The sequence below is a fragment of the Antechinus flavipes genome, chromosome 6, assembly GCF_016432865.1.
Source record: "Antechinus flavipes isolate AdamAnt ecotype Samford, QLD, Australia chromosome 6, AdamAnt_v2, whole genome shotgun sequence".
NCBI lineage: Eukaryota > Metazoa > Chordata > Mammalia > Dasyuromorphia > Dasyuridae > Antechinus > Antechinus flavipes.
In genome coordinates this window covers 80,047,439-80,067,820 of record NC_067403.1, presented here as the reverse complement: position 1 = coordinate 80,067,820, position 20,382 = coordinate 80,047,439, and the positions used below count along the sequence as shown (strand labels likewise).

Genomic DNA, 20,382 nt, shown 5'->3' with positions numbered 1-20,382 from the left:
TTTTCCCCCTTTTGGTTTGACTTTTCTTGTACAACATGACAAAACTGGAAATATGTTTTAAAAAATTGTACATCCTAAGTCAGATTGTTTGCTGTCTTGGAGAGGGGGAAGATAATGGAGATAGGGAGAAAAATTTGGAACGCAAAATCTTACAAAAATGAATGGTGGAAATTATCTTTATATGTATTAGGAAAAAATAAAATACTATTGAAGAAAAAAAATTAAAACTACATTTCAATATTATGGTTTCCTTTGTAATCCTGATGTGTTTTATTTTATGCATTGAAAAACCATTTAGAGAAGAAATCCATAGATTTCAACAGACTGTCAAAGAAATTTCATGACACCAAAAATAGTTGAAACCCTTGGATTCAGACAAAGAAATTGAAATCTTTTTCAAATGGCAACTTCCTTTTGGTACAAAATATATATATATATTTTTAAAACCTACTGCCCAGATTTCTTGATACTTCCTTCTTTCACCTTAATATTAGTTAATAATAATTTTTAAATAAAAACTTAAAAGTTCATATTCTATCCTTTTCAGCCAAATGTAAGACTTCACAATCTTATTTATATCATTTCTTTGAAAGTACAAGTTTCTTATCAATACTAAATAACATTTCATTCCTCACAGGATTTTTTAAAAAATTCCCAATAACTACTTTTCACACCTATATCTTACCTATAGCACTCCATTTAACATCAAACAATTCAGAAGCACAATTATTCATACTAAGTAAAATTAATGAATATTTATTTATATTAAAACTGCCCAATTTTCCATATGTAGAAGAGGTTTATCATTGTTAAACCTCCATACAATAGTATTAAAATATTTAAAGACACAGATACTTTGCCATTATAGATATATATCTATTCCCTAGAATGGTTTTCCTGGAAATGATTTTCTTTAAAGTCTGACAGGATTTTCAGCAGCCTGGGATAAAACATCTTTTAAAGATACAAAATGCCAAAGAACCAGACCTCCTGCTAATCAGTGTCAGCACATTCTTATTTTTTTTTTTTTTAGAAACATCTTTCTGAAAACTGTTCAACAGCAACTAACAGAATATTTCCATCTAGTCTCTTTCTGTGAAACTTAATATCAATATACTTGACCCTTTGGAAACCCTCTGTATTCAAAATACAATACTTAAATTTCCATAGTAGAAAGAATACTGCTGTCCTTTTACGTATTATGCTAATTGGTCTATTAGCTAAGAGAGTATCTTCAACTAAAGTTTTTAAAATGTCAAAATGTGACTTTTCTGACAATATACACATCCTAGAAAATAGATGATGCAAGTATTAATGGTTAATAACTTAGCAAATCACAATCTAAAGAAATTCCTTTAATAAAACACAAAATTAAAAAAAAAGGACATGTGATTTACTGAAAGACTAATGAGTAGCAAATATCCTTTGCTAATCCTAGTATTAATTCTAGGTAGCTTCAACTCTCAGATATTCTATTTATCCTGATGCAGTACACATGGATCACTTTAGATCCTTAACAAAAAAGCTATTTTGACAATCGTATGGCATCCAAATACAGCACAAAATGAAAGTGCAATGGATGTGTAAGCCATGATTCATTAGGCAATGAATACAACATACATTTGTGTCTTAAAGGCTTTATGATGAATAATATGGCTTAATATTAATGGGCATTTAGAAAATCTGAATTAATTTTTTAATGAATTGTTAATGAGTTAACTAAATTAATTTTTGAGGCTATCAAAGCAAATCTGAGCCCCTCAGAGATAAGAATAGAACATAATTTTTTTTTTTTTGCCATCAATATTCAATTCTTGGACTAGACTATGATTAGTCTACTAGTTCAATGATTTTTTGGTAAACTCAAACAAAATTTGTGCAGCACAATTCAATGGCAAAAGCACTAGATGCAGATGAAAGGTTGGAGTTTGAATTCTGATCCTATGTAATTTTGAGCACATCACATAGCATCCATGGTCCATATTTGTCAAACGAAAAGGTTGAATTTGATTATTTCTAAGGTATCTTCCTAATTTTGACCCTTTTAACTCAATTCAATTTCCATTCAGCTTGTTCTAATGTTTGTGAAACATTTAGTACAAATTTTTAATATATAATTTTCCAGATTAATCAAGTTAATCCATAACATAATGGTTTGGGGGATAAATTCTAAATAATTGTTATTTTTTAAATTATCATTCTTTTTCAGAAGGACATAAAATGTTCATGTTTAAAAAATGGCCATAAAGTTTTCAACTTAAAGAGTATGCCCATTCACAACCAAAATAATTTCCATTTAACTAACTTGTATGTAGAATTATGTTCAATTTTAAGTGCATGACAACACACTTTGAACCATCTTTTATTTCGTGAATATTACTATCTCCAATGATTCAAATTGTAATTGGTTCAGAATGAGGATCCTCCACACCTTCTCATTCCATATGACTGGCTTATGTCCTCCCATCAACACCTCATGGCAGGATTTAATCTACAGGCTGGAAGATTTTATTCTCTATTTCTTGATACTGCATGTATATATGAACAAAGCATATGTATTGGCAATCAGCTCTCTTTCAAAGAATCTTTTTCTGGTTTGTATAACCATCATCTGTGGTGATATGCCATTCTTGTACAATTCTGCATTCATAACATGCTGCACATGCCCACATTTCTTCAATGGCCGTTTGGTTAACATTCAACCTTAATTTCTCACAACCATGTAGAAAAACCAGAAACCTTTGTTTCAGAGAAAAGTTTGGGGTCATTTCAAGTACTTCACAATTTCCCAAAGGCAAGTCTACCCATCCATCTCCTCTTATAAATTCTGAGCCCAATTATTTTTCCAACTGCAGTGTCTGTCAACTGATGCAACAGTCTATGGACTGCCCAAATGAAGATCATAGTTTGTTCAAAAGGCATTCTTTATCCATTTGGTTCTTCCAGTGTGAAGCACTACCTTAATCTGGGGTTTGATGTGATCCATATGATGCCACCCATACCGTATTGTTTGGAGGACATCACCATTTATTGAACTTCCAACTTCCATTTGGACTATGTTTAGCATCCTCCAAAACAGTGACAACCAGCTTTGAGGAGCACTTACCTCCCTGTTTTATGCTTCATAGGATATTAGCATTCAGAGGATCAAAGTGATCTCTGCTGTTACATCTTCAACGCCATCTTTTATAATTTTTATATATTGGCAATACTTTGTTGAAAGAATCTTTAAGGAGTCAATTTACTGACTCAAATACATTATTTTACAGTTAACAAATAATGGGGCAGCAAGGTAGCAGAGTGGATAGAGAGGAAGACCTGAAGTCAGGAAGACTTGAGTTCAAATCCAGCTCAAATGGGGTCACAACGAGTCAGACACGTCTGAAACAAATGAACAACAATAATAAAACAATAATCACCAATAGGCACTCATATTCTCTGTACCTTCTAGTCAAATGTATGACTATAAAAAGGTGGTCTGGTTTGTGAATTCCTTCATGTTCATGGTTCTCATATCTTAATCAGCAATGCATGGTATATCTTTTGTTCATGAGTTTGCCTTGGACAAAGAATTTGTAACATCAGCCCACAGGTGATGAGTCTCCCCATATTTAGCAAGACTGATCTTCATATAGTAGATAGTTTATTGGTGGAACTAAACTCAAAGACTCTCTAGAATACTAAACCAGAGAGAGTTTGTGTTTTTACAAGCATACACTTCAGAAACCCAGAGTGACATTCATAAACATGGAGGCAAGAGAATAAGACTGTGTAGGATAAGCTATGTATTCCAAAGATGTATGATTTCACTCAGATGAGCAATCCTTCTACCAAACCATATTGCAATCTTTTTTTTTTTTTTTTTTTTCCCTGAAGCAATTGGGGTTAAGTGACTTGCCCAAGGTTACATAGCTAGGAAGTGTTAAGTGTCTGAGGCCAGATTTGAACGTGGGTCTTCCTGACTTCAGGGCTGGTACTCTATATCTACTGTACCACCTACATGCCCACAACCAATCTTAATAGAATTTTGATTACATAAAATTAGAACATATTTGCACAGATATCTTAGTTCATGGCCTCTAGGATTTGTTTTGGCTAAACAACAACAAACATAAGTATTCACCCTGCAGCTAACCTTGTGATGAATTTTCTTAAACCAAACTAATATAGTTTTCAGACAACAGTAATATCTTTGAAGCCTGCTCTTTGCAAGACCTTTTGCAACTTGGAAAGAGTTTGGTTGCACTGGTATAGCCTTCAAGAACCCGGAGTCACCTCCAAGCCACAAACCAGAGTAGGTCTTTGGTGGAGAAACTTACCATGCTAACTGACTTTTTAATGGACTTTAAAGAGCATGTTAGTTCAATCTAAAAGATGCTCTGAAATCAGGCATATAACCAAACACCATATAAGAGGGCACTTACCAAATATACTGGAGAGTACACATAATTGAAGACATACAGGGCACTGTCAGCAATCTAGTACTATAATTTAAAAGGTTAAGGAAAATGGTGAGGTCTTCACCCTCTTACAATCTGGCTAGATTCTAGCACCACTAAGGGATAAACTGTTCTCTAAAAGTCAATAATAATAATCTCTGATAAATCCACACGTCTTTTCTCTGCCCTCATTCTGCTTGTTATCTCTGTAGCTTTTTGATGCTGTCTGCCTCCCTTGGTTATTGTGACACTCAATGCTCTCTTTTGGTTCTCTTACTAATTCTTCTCAATCTCCTCTGCTGGACCATCATGCATCTCCACTTAATAAGTCAAAATGTCCACCAAAGCTCTATTCTGGGTCTTAACTTTTTCCTTTCTTTATGTATACAGCAGATAGTTGATGGAGGGAATGTTTTTTTCAAAAAGCAAATTCTGAAGCAAACTTTTAAAGTAACAATTAAAAATACTAATTACAACAGGATAAGCAGGGATTTTTGAACTTGGAGTCTATTAACTTATTTTAATTTTTATTTTTTTCAATAGTTCCTTCCCTTACCTCTGCCTTCCTCAAGACATCAAACAATCTGATACAGATTAAATACATGCAATTCTTTTAAACAAAATTTATAAACTTATTTTTAAAAAGTTTGATAACTTTACTTGTCTAATCTTATATATTTTTAATGAATTTTAAAACACTATGAGAAGGGGTTCATAAGCTTCAGATTGTCAATGTGCACTTGCACAAAAAAGGTTTAAGAACTCTTGCTCTATTGGCATCTCAAACATAAGTTTATTTGCATAATAGAACTAATTAGATTTCTCTCTAACATCCTTATTTGTTCAAACTTTTCTATTTCCACTAAGAGCATCTCCAGTTTATTTGTTACTAGATTTTGCAAGAATCATTTTTGAGAAGCAATTTGGTATATAACAAATCAACAAACCAATCAACAAATATTTAGGTGCTTGCTATGTGCCAGAAACTGTGCTAGGCATATACATATAAAGAATGAAACAACTTTCAAATCTCAAGGAGCTTACAGTAGATAGAATTCCAGATGTGAAGTTTAAATCTAAATTTAAACCCCTACCTCTGACACTTACTAGCTGTGTGATAATGAATACTTTGCTTTCCCAGCCTCAATTTCTTTATCTGTAAAATGGGACTAACACCTGTAGTCTTTACATGAAAGAGTTATAAGGTACAAATTAAAGAACAAAGAATTTTATAAACCTTAAAGTACCATGTCAATTAATTAGTATTATGTAAATAATTATTATTATCTTTGACTCTTTTGTCTCCCTCTAAATCACATCTGCTGCCAAGTCTTATTGAAAGTAATAATTCTGGCATCTGGTCCCCTCTCTCAATTCTCACAACTACCACCTAGTTTAGGTCTTTCATTAACTGAAAGCTTGATACCGAATTTTTAGTATAATTTAATATCTCAAAGATATAAACACTTTCAAATTATTTAATACATCATCTGAATAATATCACCTCAAAAGGCAAATATTTGGAAAATGCAAAAACCCTGCTTGCAACTTAAATTTTATAAAGCTGAAAGTATCATTCTAACAGTTTGTATCAGTTTTTTAAATCACTGAAGTTATAATTAATCAAAGATCTCACCAACACTGACAGCAAAATGCCAATATTGAACCTATTACATGCAAAGTATTATGCTGAAGATGATGAAGAGTATAGTAAGGGAGAGAGCACATCACAAGAACCACTTACAAACTGGGGCCCTGACACTTGGGATAGACATCATAATAGAATTTATTTCAGTTGTATGCTATGAGGTCAAAAAGTTCTATGCAGTTTTCTTAAAGATTTAAACTAAGCTTTTAAAAAGTCTGAGGAAAGTGAAGCAGGTGGAATTACTTGCCATTTAGCCAATGACTGGAAAATAAAACTTTTTATTTTTATTATTTTATTTTTTTGCAGTTTAAGATTTTATGTAACACAAATAAAAATGTCTACTCATTTTCTTCACTCAGGATGGAATCTGGGTTGATATTACTGATGTTTGGGGGTAACGTTCTCTGCCAATAACTAGAATTCGTAAGAGGAAATATTATGAACTATCTCAGCATAGTAAGATTTGCTGCATTTAAGCTCTCTGACATTGTGCCAAACACCATATTTTGTCTAATTATTGCTTTAATAACCAATATTTAGGCTTAAGAGTTGACCCTTGAATTCTCTTCCTACACTGGTATCAATGGCTACCAATGTATTCCAGTGTCACTTTATCTTGCTGAGTGTTAGAGGAGCTTTCTTCCTGTTTCAGGCTTTACAACCTATTTGACGCAGGCATATTGCTGGTGAGGAGGCAGCCGATCCACTGGCAGTGCCAAGAGAGAGAAAAATGAAACACCTTGTTTTTCAGCGAAAGCAGACCAATGCTAACATCATTCAAAATTGTTCTATAGCCAATTATTCTATGCCTATCTAACAAGAGGAATCAAACCTAGAGAGGGATAAAGATGGCCAAAATGAGTCAATGAATCACAAAACTTTTTTTTTTAACTTGAATACTCTTCATTCTAACCTCCAGGCTACCTATTTGAGAGCCTTAGAATGTAAATACAACAGTATCACGAATCCTGATGAGTAGGTTAAAAAAGCAAACCACGAATGAAGCAAGAAGTAGGTAGTCACAGTCACCATCTGCCTTCAAAGTGCCAGCTGCATTTCCACAACTTAGGTCACAGCAGCCCCTACTGGGCAGCCAAGTTATGACCAAAGTTAGTAATACCTCGAGTCTGGGCAACACTGTTAAAGTGTTGCACAGATCAAGTTAGTAAAAGTTGTAACAACTGTTCAGCCCGAATGAGTGTATAAAATAGGGGAAGAGTGATGAAAAGCAACACGATTTGAGCACCTCCAGAAGTATGGTTAAGAAAAGCATCTTTAAATTCTTTTGTGAACAATCACTCCATTGTCTTTGACCAATTGTATATTCAATACAATTTTAATAATTGTACAATGAATTTGGTCCAAAGTAATGTAAAACTATCCTCATACAGGGACATAATTACTCTCCATCTTACTGTTATTAGAGAAACAAAGGAAGATTTTATAAATTTGTGCTGGCAGGGTCTTGTGGACCTGAAGAATTCATTACACAAAGAATATTTTAATATTTTGAAATGCTTGCTTGAACATTAATAATGATAAGTTATTTAATTTTTTTTTTCATTTAACAAGTACTTGTTTTCTCTCCTCATTGCCCACTTTCCTCCCTATTGGGGGAAAAAAAAAACAAATCAAAGTAAAACAAAAATCCTTGTGATAAATATACATAATGAAGGAAAACAAATCCCCACATTAGCTATGTTGCTATGTTCCTCCCCAACAAACAAAAAAAAAGCCTCTGTATCTGGAGGTGAGCCATGTAGCATGTTTTGTTTTTAACTTTAGATATTTGTACAGTTTAATTTGCAAATTGAATTCCCAAACAAATTGTCTTGTAAATTGTTTATAGAAAACCCAGGGATAAAATGAATTGCCCAACTGAGTCAAATTTATAAAAAATAAGAGCCATTCTTCAATTGATAAATGATCAAAATATATGAATATGCCTAAAGGGCTATAAAATCAGGCATGTTCTTTGACTTAACAATGACACTACTAGAAATGAATCCCAAAAGATTTTTTTTTTTTTAAGGAAAAGACCTATATGTACAAAAATTTTATAGCAGCTCTTTTTTTAGGGCAAAGAACTGGAAATTGAGGGAATGCCTGTCTATTAGGGAATGGATAAATATAGTGTTATATGTGATTATGATTGAATATTTATTATTTTCTAAAAAATGATCTGGAAAGTCCTTCATGAGTTTAAAGAAAATGAAATGTATTACACACAAAGTAATAGCAATGTTGTGGGATGATCAGCTATGAATGGTTTCTCAGTGATATCTCAGCAATACAATGATCCAAGATTTCTCTGAAGAAATTACAATGAAAAATGCTATCCATACACAGAAAAAGAACTGATTGTGTCTAAATACATATTGAAGTACATTTTAAAAAAAACTTTATTTTTCCTGAATTTCTTTTTTTTGAGGGGTAGGGGAATCTAATCTACGTATTCTTTGCAACATGACTTTTTAAGGAAATGCTTTGCATAACTTCAGGGGAGGGATGTAGGGAGGAAGGGAGAAAATCCTTTTTAAAAAAGTTTTTTAAATGTTTTTAAAAGTTTTTTTTAAAATGTGAAAAAAAAGTTTTACATGTAACTTGGGGAAAATAAAAATATTAAAACATTAAAAAAATAAACTGTTCATGGTGGAAGGCCATAAATTACATTTTATAGTAGAAAATATAGGGGGTTCGTAGAAGATAATTGAACTGACTAGTACAGCATCAGACTCAAATCTACAGCTTTGTAGCACTTAAAACACTTTTAAAAACTAAACCCAAGATTTTTCAATAACTATAGAAGACAGTTAAAATAAATTTGCCATGAAAACCATTATATCATACTTGATTCAGGGAGATGTAAGCATCACAAGGACACATGAGCCAAGATATTTTATCTACAACTCCTATTTGTTTTATTGAGCTCATAGTTTTTCACTATTTAATAGTTTTCTTCCACTCATTCAGATTCTTCTTTGGCATTCTTGAGCTACTTTACAAATTTTTTCATTTGCTCAAGAAAAACTTTATCCTTTTGCAATGTGTGCATCTTTATGCTACTTCAAAATGGGCTCTTCATTAAGAACTTCAGCTTTATAAAAAAGCATCACAATTCTGTAGAAGCCTTTCAGAAAGTCAATGCTGTCATAACAGTACTCCTGAATCTTCAATCACAGTCAGCTCAGACCAGAGCAGGAACAACAGATGGAGTGTTATATTGCCTCCAAAGCTTGATGGCTTGCTCTCCTATCTACTCCTCCTTTTTGTTCCATTCCACCGAGCTTGTTACACCGGACCAGACTATGTCTATAAGGATCTGTTCTGGGATATTGTTTTTCTTCATCTCTTCCCTGACACACAAAATTATATCTTTAAATAGATCCCCACATGACATTTCTTCTCAAAATTTTCTGGATCTCTTTATGAGCTCTTTTGGTGTGCAGGTTTTGAAAACACATTCAGAAAGTTCATTTAGACCTGCTTTAGTAAAATATTTTGTGACATGCTCAACACTCTGTTAGAAGGAAAAAATTCTATCAGTCTGTTGTCCATGCTGACTTTTTAAAGACTGATCTATTTTTCATTTATCCATCATTTAATGGTATTACAGCAAAGGCTGCTGAAAAGCTTTCTTTAACCAAATCCTCATTATAATGGCTGTTAAGAATGGATGCATCAACATGACAAATATGGAAATATATTTAAAAGAATTGCACATATTGAACTGATATCAGAGTGCTTGCTATCTTGGGGAAGAAGGAGGGAAGGAGGAAAGGAAAAAAATTGGAACATAAAGTTTTACAAAAATGAATGTTGAAAACTGTATTTGGAAAAATAAAATACTATTGATAAATCAAAACATGCACACACAACCAAATAACTTTAAAAAAGTAGAAAAGAATAGAAGTCCTGTGTCCCAAAGAACCCCAGTCAATGTGGCCAATTCATTCTTCTCCAACTCTGAAAAATCCTGTAAGAATAGAGCAGCTTTTAAATTTCATTCTCAAACCCCTTCTCAAGGTTCTTCTTTCACCAGATTAACTTGCTGGAGACTTGAGCAAAGGCTTGCATGGTCTCTAGGTCTTCTTGGGCTACAAATACACAGACATCTCTAAGTTATCATGTCATCTGCCAGTGCACCACCTGGGGTCAGCATGCCATCAGCCACTGGAATGTCAGTTTCTGCATATTGGCGATAATCAAAATTTACCCCAGAAATATCAAGACATTTTGCTACTGCTTCCAAATCAATGCCAGTTTCAGTTAAACTTTGAATAATAAGGTCTTCAAACTGAGTACGGTCAAACCTTTCTTTTTCATCTCTTTTTCTAGTTTTAAAATGCTGGCCTGGCTGCTAGTTTTTAAATTATTCATATAAGACCCCTGAATATAAGGCAGAGAAAGAAGGGAGTCAGAAATCCTTGAGGGGGCAACAAATACACTGATAGCTTCTCTGCAAGCTGAACTAAGGCACAGAAGAGGGAGGAGGCACCATCCCCCTTCTCAGTCCATCTCAGATTGGGAGATCTCTTCCTCTTCCTCTTCCCTCCTGCTCCTCCTCTTTCCTTCTCCTTCCCCTCTTCTACCTCCTCTTCTTCCTCCCGGTAGTATGCTTTATCTGAATCCTTTGAAGCTGTGGTTTTCAGTTTGCCAACCAGTTTACAGTATTGTTAAGGTATAAATTGTTCAGATTCTGCTCCTTTCACAATGCATCAGTTCACACGTGTCTTTCCAAGTTTCTCTGAAGTCATTCCCTTTTTTTGTAGCACGGCAATATTCCATCACATTCATCTACTACACTTTGTTGGGTCATTCCCCAATTCCTGGGCATTCCCTTAGTTTTAAATTCTTTACCTCCACAAAAAGAGCTGCTATAAATATTTCACATATATGTTCTTTTCCTCTCTTTGTGCTCTCTGTGGGACACAGGCCTAGTTGCAGCATCACTTTGTCAGAGGGTGAATGGAGTTTAATAATTCTGAAACATGATACCAAACTGCTTTCCAGAATGGCTGCATTAATTTACAGCTCCACCAGCAGCATATCACTGCACCTGCTTTTTATAATCCATCCAATATTTGCCATTTTAACAATTTTGACAATCTGATAGGTTTTTTGAGATGGAGCTTCAACATTGCTTTAATTTACATTTCTCTAATTATTAATGACTCTGAAGAACTTTTTTCACATGGTTGTTGATACCTTAAATTCCTTTCCTTGCGTACTGCTGGTTCACATTCTTTTGATGAAGTTCTGAGAAACTGTCACTGACAGAGAAAGACTCAAGTTTTGATGGGACTGTTCCCTGAGACAGGCAGGAAGGGCACTGATAAGGATCAGTTTAGGTCCCATTCTCTGTGGAGGTCATGGGTAGCCCCAGCTTGTCAAACCCCTGAGGCTAAATTTCCCCAGAAATCTGTCCATGGCTCTTAGCTGAACCCCTTTGGGTTATAGCCCATCACAGTTCTGGTATCTTTCTCCTCCTCCCTACCCCATGCCACACGGTATCTCTCCTATCATCCCTTACCATGTCTCTATTCTTTCTCCTTTTTACTTCTAAATTACTCTTTTAGAGTGGCAAACCCTTTATAGATTTAACCTACCAGCCAAAGACATGCTCCAGCCTCATGGGATATTCTCTTTCTCCTGGTTAATTGTGAGTTTCACTAGGGGAACTTATCTTTTCCATTATTAATTGTTAAACCCCCTTTTCTTGCTAACTCTATGCTCTCCCAACTCTATTTCATATTTACCATTCTTGTTGTCTATTAGATCTCTTCATTTTGTCTGTAACCTCTTATTAAATACATTTGTGAGAAAACTTTGAAATTTTATGCAATCAAAACATCTATTTTTAATCTTTTGTGAATCTCTTTATCCCTTGTTTGGTCATGAACTCTTTCCCTATCCATTGATCTAAAAAATAATTTCTTTCCTCTAACTTAATTGATGACATTACCTTTTATATCTAAGTCACATATTCATTTGAAGCTTCTATGGGATATATATCTTGTGAGGTGTTAGTCTAAACCTAATATGAACTAAACTGCTGTCGAATTTTCCCAGCCATTTTTGTCACACAGTTAAGTTCTCACCCCTTACTTAGGATTTTTGGATTTATTATGTAGTAGGTTCCAAGTTTCATTAGCTTTTCTATATGGTGTGCCCTAATCTTTTCCATGGACTGATCTCTTTAGAAAAGTATCTTCTCTCTCTCCCTCCCCCCCTTTCCCCTCATCCTCTTCCTTTCTTCTTTTGTTATTAAAGCTTTTTATTTACAAAACATATGCGTAGGTAATTTTTCAACATTGATCCTTGCAAAGCCTTATGTTCCAAATTATCCCTTCTTTCTTCCCATCCCTCCCCTAGATGGCAGGTAGTCTAATTTAAGTTAAATATGTTAAAATATATGTTAAATCCAATATATGTATGCATATTTATACACTTATCTTGCTGCATAAGAAAAATCAGATCAAAAGGGAAAAAACTGGGAAAGAAAACAAAATGCAAGCAAACAACAACAGAAAGAGTGAGAATGCTTATATTGTGGTCCACACTCAGCTCCCATGGTCCTCTTTTTGGGTGTAAATGGCTCTCTTCATCACTGAACAACTAGAATTGGTTTGAATCATCTCATTGTGGACAAATGTCTTAAAACTCTGCATTTTAAATAAAGGACTTCAAACTTCTAGCTAACCGAAAGAATGTGTTAGATGTGTTAGTTTCCAATAGGGGCAGGCGGCATTAGAAATAGAAGTTTGGAAACCAGAATTTTTTTTTACTTAAGAGGCTACAGGGAAGAGACTGACTGGCTTATTGTTGTCAAATAGCCTTGTAACCTGATCATATCATAAAGTTCATATCCATTTTGGAAGGAGGAAATATGAAGAACACATTTTTTTTTTTCCTAGTAGGATTTTACAGAGATGATTTAAATGATTTAGATTCCAAAGGGACAGCAGAATATGAAGAAGTCAGTAAGTTCTCAAGAAGTGCAAGTTATTGGCTTTCATTTCTCTGGTATAGCATTCCTCATGAATACTTTACTACTTTATTATTCTATTACATTAAAAAAAATTTTTTTATAACCAGCTAAAATTCTGTCTATCAGCTTAGAATACCTATGATGACTATGCTTGTAGCCAGAAAGCCCAAGAATCTCAGTTCTACCACTTACTACCTGTGTGTCCTGGCACAAATCACATCACTCATGTAGGACATGGTACTGTCATTTCTAAAAAGAAGGGGCTGGACTGGATGTCCCTCAAAGTCCCAAACAAGTCTACATCTCAAACCCTATGATTTTACCAAAAAGTTCTTTATATTTTACTTTTTCAGTAATACCTAAAAGCTAAATGCTACCAGTTTTTCTCTTTATATTTTGAACCATTTTTTAAAAATCAAGGTTTATCATCTTTATAAATTCCTTTAGGAAACAAAGTGAATCTTGACATTGTCCAATATAAGAATGAATGAAACTCAGAGTGAAAACACCATGTAAGCTGAGATTTTTAAGAATTCATCTGTAAGACATTCTATGTTGACTGAAAAAGTTGAAATTCCATGTCACGAATACTCTATGATAAAGAAGCTTCAAGTCTGAAGGTCATCTAAAGGTTGAGGCTAAGGTAGATTTTTTTTTTTCAATATTAGTCAATACTTAATACATCAGGAACTTCTTTTAAATGGGCAAAATGAAAGATTTTTACTTCAAACAACCGGAATCAATCCCTTAAACCATTTAATAAAAATTTTCAAAGCTCATTTCCCACTAATTGCTTTTTGGATACTATGGAAAACTATATATTTGGAAGACACTTAACTAAAGACCTAGCTTTATCATGGAAGAGTAACACATAATTAACTTAAGAATGAAAGAGAATGTTGACTTAAATCATCTACATTTTTGTAAGAATTTCCTAAATGGGTTAAAGTTTTTCCAATTCAGGTTAGATTTAAAACTTCATAAGGTAGAAGAAGCATAAGCACAAAAGGCCCCAACAGTCCTAATTTTATCAGTGGATAAAGTTTATCTGTGCCTACACAATTAAGAACCCCAAGCCAGTTAGGGCACAAGACAATGAAAGACTTGATTGGGAACTATATAACTATACTAAGGGTATTTATACAAGAGAGAGGAAAAGGTCAATTTCAGAGAGAGTAATTTACATTTTTATTTTTTTCACCTACAATATAATTCTAAGAACTCAAGTGGATTTATGATCTCATTGTACTGATATTCTCTCCAACAATAAAGGTCTCAGTACAACCATAACTATCCATCCTCTATGGTTCTTGTCCAAGTCCTTCCAAAAGTTTGCCACAGGAGGCTTATTCAACATGCTGGAGAATCTTTGTGCTTTTCCCAATATGTTGAGCATATCATTGGAGCATTTGGCTGACCATGTTTTCTCATGTGACAAACTCTTGTTCTTTTCCTATATTTCTTTGAAAACATCTTTTACTCCTGTCCTCCTTCAAAGTTCATATTGATTTTATGCGGCAGCCTGTGCACACTAGCTCTAGGAACATTATAAACCATAGGGCCCATATTCTTTAGAAACAGTGTTGTTCTGATCATAAAATGAAAAATTTTAAGGGTTATTGATTTATAGCTTAATTTTGCTAAATATCTCACTTAATATGGCTTGGTTCATCCCATAATATTAATATTTCATACTTGGAAATACTTCTTTCCCCAAAAGTATTCTCATGCTAACTTTTCTTTTCTATCTTTATCTTAAAATGAAAGGATTAACAATGACTTGGAGATTCTTTACATTAAAACCCCAAAATATGTCATACCCTGCTAAAACCACGCTCGTGTGAATCTTCCACTTCTCCATTGCTGGTCACTGGAATTTCTGCTGCTGAATTTTTGGGAGATTCTTGAGCCATGGCAGACTCCTAAAAAAGAAAACCAATCAAGATGATATTACAACCAAAGACCAAACAATGAATATTAAGTGGCCTACTTGTAATGTGGTTTTGTCTTGGTATCAATGTTTTGCTAGCATTTCATTATGAGCATTACTTATAGATATGGGACAGACAAGATAATAAAGACAGAGGACAGAGAAGTTTCTTACCCTTTTGGACATGAGAAAAATTATATTAAAGCAAGGTACTTTTTTTTTTTTTTTTTGCTAAGGCAATTGGGGTTAAGTGACTTGCCCAGGGTCACACAGCTAGGCAGTGTTAAGTATCTAAAGTCAGATTTGAACTCAGGTCCTCCTGACTTCAGGGCTGGTGCTCTATCCACTGCACCACCTAACTGCCCCAGCAAAGCACTTTTTGTAAGAAGTAGTGGCAGTGCTACTGTTTCCAAAGGACTCAATGCATCTCTACTGATCCTGCCCTTCTCAGCCTCCTGTTCCCTATTTTCTAAGACTCATAGTTACATCTCCTTATATATACACTTCACTCTATTCTCCTTTCCAAGTCCTTGCTTTATCCCCTATAATCCCTTCTCTACTCTAGCCTAGCTCCTTCCCCTCTGCCTCTACACATATGCTCAGGTTCTATCCAAACTCCTCTCCTTCAAATGTCCCACAACCATTATTTTCCTCACAACCATTTCCCCCAGAGCCAACCAACTGCCCTATCATTTATTCCTCGATGGCAAATAAATCCATAAGAAACTAAGTGCTTACATTTCCATACTATACACCTAAGTCCCAAGGAATAACTATTTTCCTAACAAAAATAGCACTCCTCCTCCACCCCTTATAGTAAGTACAGGTAAAAGCTGAGGGGAAAAAAAGTCCTGGTCACAGAGACTACAGGTATATCCAGAAGAAATGGAACAAGAGATAAAGAATGGAATATCTAGGGAGAAAAGAATGGCAAGGAAAACTAGCAATTTAGAATGGAATGATAGAAATAGTCAAGAATAGATTGCCCTGAAAATCAGAATCACCCAGACAGAAAACAAGAAATTATAATTTTATAAGTTTATATACCTTATCTCAGAACATCATAAATGAAAATTATCAATCAATAAACATTTAAGTGCCTATTATGTGCTAGACACTGTTCTTAGCACTTTTCTAGAATCCAATCAGAGAGCAAAGTAAAAATAGAAAGAACATGCTGATCAGTTTCAGAAAGACACCCCAAATGAAAACTTCCAAGGCCATCAAAGCTCACATCCTGAATTTTCAAGTCAAAGAGCCTAACAAAGAGCCACAATTACTTATTTCCATAATATATACCAAAACAATTTGGCTGATACAGCAAGGATTTACAAATAACACTGAAAGACCTGGGGAATTCTAATAATTGGTGAATCATCATGTGGCCCATGCAAAATTTTAGTATATCTTCCTAAAAGCAGCTGAATAATAATATTTAGTTATCATTTATATAATATTCTTAATTTTTTTCCCCAATGCACTCCAAAATATGTTGTAGCTCACTTTTACCTTAACAGATGCAGTGAGTGACCTTTTTGCAGTAAAGGAAAATGGAAAGGCCTGGGAACTTGAATAAAGTTCTAACTAAATAACAGAGTTAGATTTAAAATCAACATCTCAATTTCCAGCCTGATGTTCTTTCCAACTGTATCCCATAAGCAGAGAAAGAATAATCACTAAATTTCTACTACTATGCTCCAGTCTCCCAACTGGCTTATCACAACTACAACCTTTCACATTGCATACCAGTCAAACTGTTTTGATGTGCTTATCATTTTACCAAAATTTCCCCCTCTTTTTCATTAACATTTTTTTTTTAAATAAGAAAAACTCTTGCTATTTACACAGATAACTATACAGGGGAAAAATCTACACAGTGTGAAAACAAAAGTTATTAATTCAAATCTACTTTTTAAAATTGCCTTTCAGTTATGATCTGATTTCTCAACTATAACATTAATTTCACCATTCAGTTGTGCTAAGTCCAAAATTAAATTATTTTATAGCATTTTGAATACATTTAAATTATTATTAGCAATTAAATTATTATTATTATTATAAATGAGTAACAGTTTATATGTATGCAGCACTAAGATTTTCAAAGCACTTTAATCATTTAACAAGCATTTATTCATATGCCACATATCATTTCAGTTTTTAAAACCTCACTACAATCTGCTAAATTAAGTCACTACAGGTATTATTATCTTTACTTCATACAAGAAGACAATGAGGGTCATTAAAAATTAAGTCCTTTGCCCATAATCACATAGCTAGCTTGCCTGGAGACAAGATTTGAACTCTCTCCTGACTCCATGATTCCATGACCACTTGAAACCATGTCTCCTGCCTCTTCCCACCATACCAGAATACTAATGATAAGAAATGAAAAGTGATAAAAATGAATCTTTTAAAGCAATTGTTGATCCTATTCTTAAATTGTGAGAAAAAATGTACCCTGATATTTCAAAGCAACAGCCCAGCCTGGATTTGTTGCATGCTAAGGAAAAATGAAAAGTAATCAGTACATTATTAAAAAGCATACTCAAGAAGTACAAAAATTTTTGTAATAATGCAAGGAAATAACAGAGGGGAAATTTGTAATTGTAACAATTACATGACACTACTCATGATAAAACAAGTTTTGTCAAAACAATCCATAACTTAAGTTGTCTAAAAGGAACTTAAAAAGTTAAATGAAGAGTTTCTGATTTCATCTAATTACTTAGCATATATTCAGAATGTATTTTGTTCTATCAACTATTTTCTTGTAAAGAATGACTAAGTACTTAACCATATGTCATGAGTAGAAGGCAAACAGGTGAGAGAACAAAATTAATTAATGTGAAAGAAAAGAAGAGAAGAGAAGGAACAGGAAAGGTCACCCAAGTTTCCATATTAATCGTTCCATTTATGGCTTGATACAATAAAAAGGTACCTAGTGCTCAATGGATTATTGATTATGCCTGCCAAGAAAAAAGAGATTATATTTTCTTAGCTAAGTTTGAACAAACAACTATGGTAAGTGTATAATACAAAGGATACAACAATCTCTTTCATGAAAATGAACTTCTGCCAAGGATGGAACCTATTTTTTGAACAATGTGGAAAAAATACATAGTAACCACTTTAGTCTATTTTTCAAATAATCTACATTTAATCAGAATGGATAGACAATGAAATAATATTTGAAGGAGCACTTGAGAGTTGAAATTTTTTTTTTAATTTATATTCCCTAGTGCCTAGAACAGAGCCTGAGATATAACTGGCTCTTAAAAAAATACTTTAAAGAGATTTAAAAAGTATTATATGAACTTATTCAAAAAGATATAGTTACAATTTGTACAACATAACGGAGGAGTTATTCATGGCCTTCTAACGCCAGGCTAATAGGCTTTTATACACACACACACACACACACACACACACATAAAATACACATAAAATAATATATATGTGTGTGTGTATATATGTATATATGTATGTATATCTATATATATACACACATGCACATATATATATAATATATAAAATTCTTAACAATGTTCACAGTTTAAGTATTATTGTTATTTAACCAATGCTAAGTTTAGCCACTAATTTTAGCAGACATTTCTATTTAATTGTTTGCATCATTTAATAAAGTCTGGGCGAGGCCACAGTAAAGACTGTCCAAGCCAGAGCTACAAAAAATAAACTCAACAGTGAGTGTACACGATAGCATCAGTGGTGGCTGATCAGCCAGCTGTATATACAGTATTTGCATGTTGGAACCTACGGGTGTTCAGGGAAGCCTAGGACCTCCGGTGGGAGGGCTTGCTGGGCCCGTTTTAGAGCTGCTCATCTATCCTTGGTGTCCACCTTGACTCAACTTTCAGCCACAGCTCCAAGAAGCTGTAACCTGTACCCTGGGCACACCCTGATAAACCATCTCAGCAGGTTAAGGCTAACTGATGAAGCATCAAACCTGCTGGAGTTGGAGGCTGCCCACACTAAATATGTAAAGACTTTCTCCCGTGGAGTGGGCGGATAAGAAAACTTGTCCCAATGGCCATGAAGGTGGCTGAAGCAGGCATAGTGGACTGCCCGGTCGGACATCAGAGACACCAAGGTCACGGGGTGAATCTATCGCTAGTCGTCCTGATTTTTGTCCTGCCAATAGACTTTAATGACTCAGGAAAGAAAGAGCAAAGCTAATGACTTTGTGTAACTCTGCCTCACTTAAATACAATTCTCACACAAGTCAACACTTCAATGGACAAAACAATCTACCTGCACGTTACTGCACTTGTGACTGTTCAGGGCTGGAGGGAAGTGAAGCTTGAGGACATAGAACTGACATATACTCAGAAATGCTTAATCCTAATCCTGATACAAAACCATGACATTCAAATTTCCTGTTCATTCAATTTAAATCTCCAAGTTATTTCATTTTCTATTTCTATCATATCCTCATTCAATTCCCAGCTCTGTCACTTGCTATTTATGACCCTGGGCAAACTAAAACTACTTAATCTTCTTGAACCACAAAAATGAGAAACAGCAGAATTTTCACTTGGAGTCAGAAAGATGTGGTTTGAATAATCCAAAGAAATTCTAAAAGACCCATAATGAAAAATGCTATCTACTTTAATGAGAGAACTGATAAACTCTTAAGATTTAAGCATATTTACTAAAAAATTTATTTTTCTTGCCTTTTTTTTGGTCTGCTTTCTTTTGCAACATGGCTAATGTTGAAATATATTTTTCATGACTTTACATGTATAATCAACATTAAATTGCTTGCCTTCTCAAGCAGTGGGGAGAGACAGGAAGGAAGGAGAGAATTTTTAAAAAGGTTACTAAGTTTTTTTTAATATGTAATTCATAAATATTTAATAAAATAAATTTTTAATTAAAAAAATAAAAACCCGGTTTGCAGTCCTGTCTACACTAACTGGGTGATCAAGGGCAAGTCACAACCTCTCTAACCCTCTACTTTTTCATATATAAAATAAGGATAGCAGCAAAGATCTCACAGGGTAGTACTGAGATTCAAATAAGTAATAAAGGTAGAGAATTTAGTATGTTTCAAAGCACTAAATTCAAGTTAATAATAAGGCAGCATTCACAGTTAAAAGTAAGAGTACTTTTACTCTTGGGGGTTACCTCCCTAATGCAAAACCTACCTGAGGTTTGAAGGGAAAGACCTACTCTTTTTTTTTGTTTGTTTGTTTCTGCAGAGGAAGGGAACTCGACAAAGTCTTTGTGGAGATGGTTTGCATATTTTAGTAAATTTTAAGTGATGATTTTCATTTTTACATGATTTAAATTTCTCAGTTGGGGATTAAAGGATGGTCAGGAATTTGGCAAGCACAAAAGGCTCAAAAATTCAAAA

General features: G+C 34.0%; 1 protein-coding gene and 1 pseudogene across 3 annotated transcripts in view; both read right to left on the bottom strand.

The window, feature by feature from the left end:
- ARFIP1 (ADP ribosylation factor interacting protein 1) overlaps positions 1 to 20,382 on the bottom strand; it is a 146,927-nt gene that overhangs the window by 100,035 nt on the left and 26,510 nt on the right. For all 3 annotated transcript variants that reach the window (XM_051966027.1, XM_051966028.1, XM_051966029.1), the window contains one exon: positions 14,899 to 15,000. In XM_051966027.1, the coding sequence (XP_051821987.1) occupies positions 14,899 to 15,000 (102 nt within the window). The remainder of the gene's footprint in view (positions 1 to 14,898; positions 15,001 to 20,382) is intronic.
- On the bottom strand, positions 9,053 to 11,623 carry LOC127540590 (eIF5-mimic protein 2-like; annotated as a pseudogene).